At 47.6% G+C, this 5593-nt stretch overlaps 1 protein-coding gene across 1 annotated transcript; it reads left to right on the top strand.

Moving 5' to 3' along the window:
- Positions 1-251: 251 nt before the first annotated feature.
- On the top strand, positions 252-785 carry LOC136062050 (uncharacterized). The gene has a single exon (XM_065760644.1). The coding sequence runs from the start codon at positions 252-254 to the stop codon at positions 783-785; it is 534 nt and encodes a 177-aa protein (XP_065616716.1).
- The last annotated feature ends 4808 nt before the right edge of the window (positions 786-5593 follow it).

Raw genomic sequence — 5593 nt, 5'->3', positions numbered from 1 at the left:
TCTACAACGGCAAAACAGACCTCGTGGAACACGTGAGTCATTTTAACCAAAGGATGGTTGTCTACTCCAGGGACGAAGCGCTGATGTGCAAGGTTTTCCCTTCCAGTCTTGGGCTAGTTGCCATGAGGTGGTTCGATGGGCTGAGCCTAAATTCCATCAGCTCCTTCAAAGAGCTCACCCAAGCATTTGGTTCGCGATTCGTTACATGCCGAAGAGTGGCCTGACCTCTGTCCTCCCTGCTGTCTTTGACCATGAAGGAAGGAGAATCCCTGAAGGTGTACTCAGATAGGTATTGGGAAATGTTTAACGACATGGAGGGCAATTTTGACGCAATGGCTTTGGAAACGTTTAAGCTCGGCCTCCCTACCGATCACGGTTTAAGGACATCCCTGTTCGGTAAACCCGTTACTAGCATTCGCCAGCTAATGGACCGCATTGAGAAGTACAAAAGAGTCGAAGAAGACCAACAACAAGGGAAAGGCAAGGAGAAGGTTATCCCCCTGGAAATGAGGGATTTCAGGTCGGATCGATACACCAGCAGCAAGCCGAGGAGAGACTTTCCTGCACAGGCAGGAACAGCCAATCCCCAGACCGTCAACACCGTATTCAGAGACCCAGTCCACCAAGTTTTGGCAAAGGTCAAGAACGAGCTGTTCTTCAAGTGGCCGAACAAGATGGCAGGGAATCCTGACCGACGTAATCGCAATCTCTACTGCCAATACCACCAGGATCATGGGCACACGACTGAGGACTGCAGGGACTTTGGATTCATCTGGAACAACTAGTCAGCGAGGGGAAATTGCGACATCTCCTACATCACACCAGTGGCCGAGGAGGTCCGATAAGCGCGGACTCCCGGAGGGATGACCCTCTGAAACCCTCTCTGGGAACTATCAATGTTATCTTTGCAGCCCCAGGTAGAACAGGATCCTGGCCATCCAAGGTCTTGTCTATGGATCGGTCACCTGCGGGTGAATTTGGCCAGGGTCCGAAGAAGAGCAAACTTGATGATCAGCTGGTTTTAGGCTTCTCGGACGCCGACAAGGTGGGTACCGTCCAGCCTCATGATGATGCGTTGGTCGTCACCCTCAGAATTGGGGGTTACGATGTGAAACGGGTGATGGTTGACCAAGGAAGCACCGCGGAAATAATGTACCCTGATCTTTACAGGGGGCTGAACCTCAAACTTAGTGACTTAACACCATATCATTCTTCGCTGATCAGTTTTGAAGGAAGAGTTGTTACCCCGAAGGGTCAAATACGACTGCCTGTGCAGACTGGCTCAGAGGTGGTGGAGGTGGATTTTATAGTCGTAGATGTTTTTTCACCCTACACGGCAATTGTAGTCAGACCTTGGCTTCATGCGCTAGGGGCGGTTTCTTCCACCTTACATCAAAAAATCAAATATCCTTCCGAAGGTCGAGTTTGCGAAATCCGGGGGGATCAATCCGTAGCAAGACAATGCTTAATGGCTGTCATTCAACACGAGCCAGGAGCTGGGTCATCAACCAGGGATTTATAGCAACCAAAGCATCGGTCATCGCCCGTTGAAGATCCGGTCCAGGGCGCGAGGTGCGAAGATTTTACGAAAGTCGCCATTGGGGCTAATCCCGAGAAATTCTTTCAACTCGGATCACAATTGCCGTTGCAGGAGAAAGAGGAGTTAATGCAACTTCTTAGAGAAAACCTTGACGTATTCGCTTGGGACGCTTATGAAGCCCCGGGGGTGGATCCGGAATTTATATGCCACCATTTGAAAGTAAACCCCATGATCACCCCTAAGAAGCAGCCTCATCGGCGTCCATCTAAGGAACACGCTGAGGCAGTCAGAGAAGAAGTGGCAAAGCTCAAACAAGCTGGGGCTATTAAAGAGGTCTTCTACCCAGAATGGTTGGCAAATACTGTGGTGGTGAAGAAAAAGAGCGGGAAATGGCGGGTATGTGTAGATTTCACCGACTTAAACAAGGCATGCCCTAAAGATCCATTCCCCATGCCTAAAATCGATCGGCTGGTAGATGCCACTGTCGGACACCCTCGAATGAGCTTCTTGGACGCATTCCAAGGCTATCATCAAATACCCTTAGCCCTGGAAGATCAGGAAAAGACTGCTTTTGTGACCCCCACGGGTAACTACCACTACAAGGTGATGTCATTCGATTTAAAAAATGCGGGGTCTACTTACCAAAGGATGATGACTAGGATGTTTGAACCACAGCTAGGAAGAAATATCGAGATTGACATAGACGACATGGTGGTAAAGAGCAAAGTGGTGTCCGAGCACGTAAAGGACCTGAAAGGCACCTTCGAAGTTCTCAGGAAGTACAAGCTACGCTTGAACGCTGTTAAGTGCTCGTTTGGCATGGGGTCAGGCAAGTTTCTGGGATATATGGTGACTCACAGGGGAATTGAGATCAACCCTGACCAGATAAGGGCCATTAATGAGTTACAACCTCCTCGGAACCCCAAGGAGGTTCAGAAGCTGACAAGGATGACGACAGCCCTAAATCGATTTATCTCTCGATCGGCGGATAGGTGCCGGCCTTTCTTTTCCTTGATTAACAAGTGTAAAGGGTTCGAGTGGACAGAGGAGTGCGCTATGGCCTTCCAACAGTTGAAAGATTATCTAGCTCGACCACCAATCATGTCCAGCCCTGAGCCCGACGAGGTCTTGTTTGCGTATATCGCGGTAGCCACCCATGCTGTAAGCTTGGTCCTGATCCAAGCAAATGTCAGCGTGCAGAGACCCGTTTATTATGTAAGCAAGTCGCTTCATGAAGCTGAGGTCCGTTATTTACCGTTGGAAAAGGCTATTTTAGCAGTGGTGCACGGCACACGAAAGCTCCCACATTATTTCCAAGCCCATACAGTCATTGTCCTCACCCAGCTTCCGCTCAGGGCTATACTCCGAAGTGCAGACTACATTGGGAGAATTGCAAAATAGGGGACGATCCTAGGGGCTTTTGACATCAAGTATATGCCACGTACCTCGGTCAAGGGCCAGGTGCTTGCCGATTTGGTAGCCGAGTTCACAGAGTCCCGACTAGAAGAGGTGAAGCTGACATCAGACATGGATGAAAAATCGGTTGGCATGATTTCTCAACAAGAGCCCTTCCCTTAAGAGGCGTACGTGGATGGTGCTGCAAACTAGAGAGGCTCCAGAGTGGGGCTAGTGCTGATATCCCCCGAAGGAATCGTTATTGAAAAAACATTAAGGTTAGGCTTCTCAGCGACGAATAATGAGGCGGAATACGAAGCCCTATTGATGGGGATGAGTATGGTCCAAAGGATGAGAGGAAAGGCAGTAAAAGTATTCTCGAACTCAAGGCTGGTTGTGGGTCAAGTCCAGGGAGAGTTTGAGGCAAAGGACGAAAGAATGCAGGGATACCTGAGCCGAGCTAAGCATCTGCAGTCGGGGTTCGAGTCTTTCAGCTTGCTGCATATCCCTAGGAGTGGCAACTCACACGCCGACTCCTTGGCCACTCTAGCCACCTCTTCGGCACAAGAGTTGCCGAGAGTTATCCTCGTTGAGGACCTGCATGAGCCTACCAAAGCGGGAACAGGAGTTATTCAAGTGCATCAGGTCAGGGCTGGACCCAGTTGGATGGACCCACTGGTTAAGTTCCTGAAGGAGGATATCCTGCCTGAAGAGAAGGGAGAAGCAGATAAAATTTGGAGGAAGGCAGCCAGGTTCTGGTTGTCCGAGGATCAGAAACTATACAAACGTTCCTACTCGGGGCCGTACTTGTTGTGCGTGCACCCTGAAAAGGCTGAGCTGTTATTAGAAGAACTGCATGAAGGAATTTGTGGAAGCCACGCTGGAGGAAGATCCTTGGTTCACCGAGCCCTCACTCAGGGTTATTGGTGGCTGAACATGCAAAAGGAAGCCCTGGATTATGCCAAGAAATGCGATCAGTGTCAGCGATTTGCTCCGCATATACATCAGCCAAGGGGGACTCTCAACCCACTATCCAGCCTATGGCCTTTCGCCCAATGCGGCTTGGACATCGTGGGACCATTCCCTAAGGCTGCAGGAAACAAGAAATATCTGCTAGTCGACACTGATTACTTCACCAAGTGGGTCGAAGTGGAGCCTCTTGCGAATATCCGAGACGTAGACGTGCAAAAGTTTGTGTGGAAGAATATAGTTACTCGATTCAGAGTCCCATATGCTCTTATCTCAGACAATGGCCTGCAATTTGATAACAAAGCATTTAGGAGCTATTGTAGCAAACTGGGGATCATAAATAGGTACTCCACCCCTGCTTATCCCCAGGGTAATGGCCAGGCCGAAGCTGTCAACAAGGTCATTGTGAATGGCTTGAAGAAGAGATTAGATGACGCAAAGGGTAAATGGGTAGAAGAATTACCCCCTGTGCTTTAGGCTTACAGAACCACTCCACGCAGGTCTACTGGAGTGACCCCCTTCTCGATGACATACGGGGCTGAAGCCGTCATACCTTTGGAAACTGGATTCCCGACACTGAGAACTAGCTTGTTTAGTCCGGCGGGTAACGACGAGCTGCTAGAGAAGAGCTTGGATCTCATTGATGAAAGGAGGGAAAATGCAATGGTCCGATTAGCACATTACCAACAAAAGCTTAGACAGGGTTACGATGCCAACGTAAGACTCAGGCCTCTGGAACCTGGCGATCTCGTACTAAGAAAGGTGGTTGGCACTGTGAAGAACCCAGCGTAGGGAAAGCTAGGGCCTAATTGGGAAGGACCATATCGTATTACTTCAGGAGCTGGCATTGGGGCATACTTCCTTGAAGACCTAGATAATCACGTGATACCACGCCCGTGGAATGTAAATAACCTCAAAAGGTATTATTATTAATCAAACTCTTCTTTTGATCAGCATATCGAAATGTTACGATTCATTTAAGTGTTTAAACTTAAATCCATTCACGCCTATAGTCCTCGGACCAGATGATTTGGGTTAGTTAACACTATGTTACGATTCATTTAAGTGTTTAAATTTAAATCCATTCATCCCTGTAGTCCTCAGACCAGATGATTTGGGTTAGTTAACATTGTTACGATTCCTTTAAGTGTTTAAATTTAAATCCATTCATGCCTGTAGTCCTCGGACCAGATGATTTGGGTTAGTTAACACTATGTTACGATTCATTTAAGTGTTTAAACTTAAATCCATTCATGCCTGTAGTCCTCGGACCAAATGATTTGGGTTAGTTAACACTATGTTACGATTCCTTTAAGTGTTTAAACTTAAATCCATTCATGCCTGTAATCCTCAGACCAGATGATTTGGGTTAGTTAACACTGTTACAATTCCTTTAAGTGTTTAAACTTAAATCCATTCATGCCTGTAGTCCTCGGACCAGATGATTTGGGTTAGTTAACACTGTTACGATTCCTTTAAGTGTTTAAACTTAAATCCATTCATGCCTGTAGTCCTCGGACCAGATGATTTGGGTTAGTTAACACTGTGTACAATTCCTTTAAGTGTTTAAACTAAATCCATTCACGCCTGTAGTCCTCGGACCAGATGATTTGGGTTAGTTAACACTATGTTACGATTCCTTTAAGTGTTTAAACTTAAATCCATTCATGCCTGTAGTCCTCGGACCAG

Source organism: Quercus suber, unplaced genomic scaffold (assembly GCF_002906115.3).
Source record: "Quercus suber isolate HL8 unplaced genomic scaffold, Cork oak 2.0 scaffold_376, whole genome shotgun sequence".
Lineage (NCBI taxonomy): Eukaryota > Viridiplantae > Streptophyta > Magnoliopsida > Fagales > Fagaceae > Quercus > Quercus suber.
This window is presented reverse-complemented; position numbering and strand designations above follow the sequence as displayed.

Bases quoted from the DNA above. Each gene is read 5' to 3' on its own strand.
- LOC136062050 (XM_065760644.1), top strand. From the start codon at position 252: ATGAAGGAAGGAGAATCCCTGAAGGTGTACTCAGATAGGTATTGGGAA.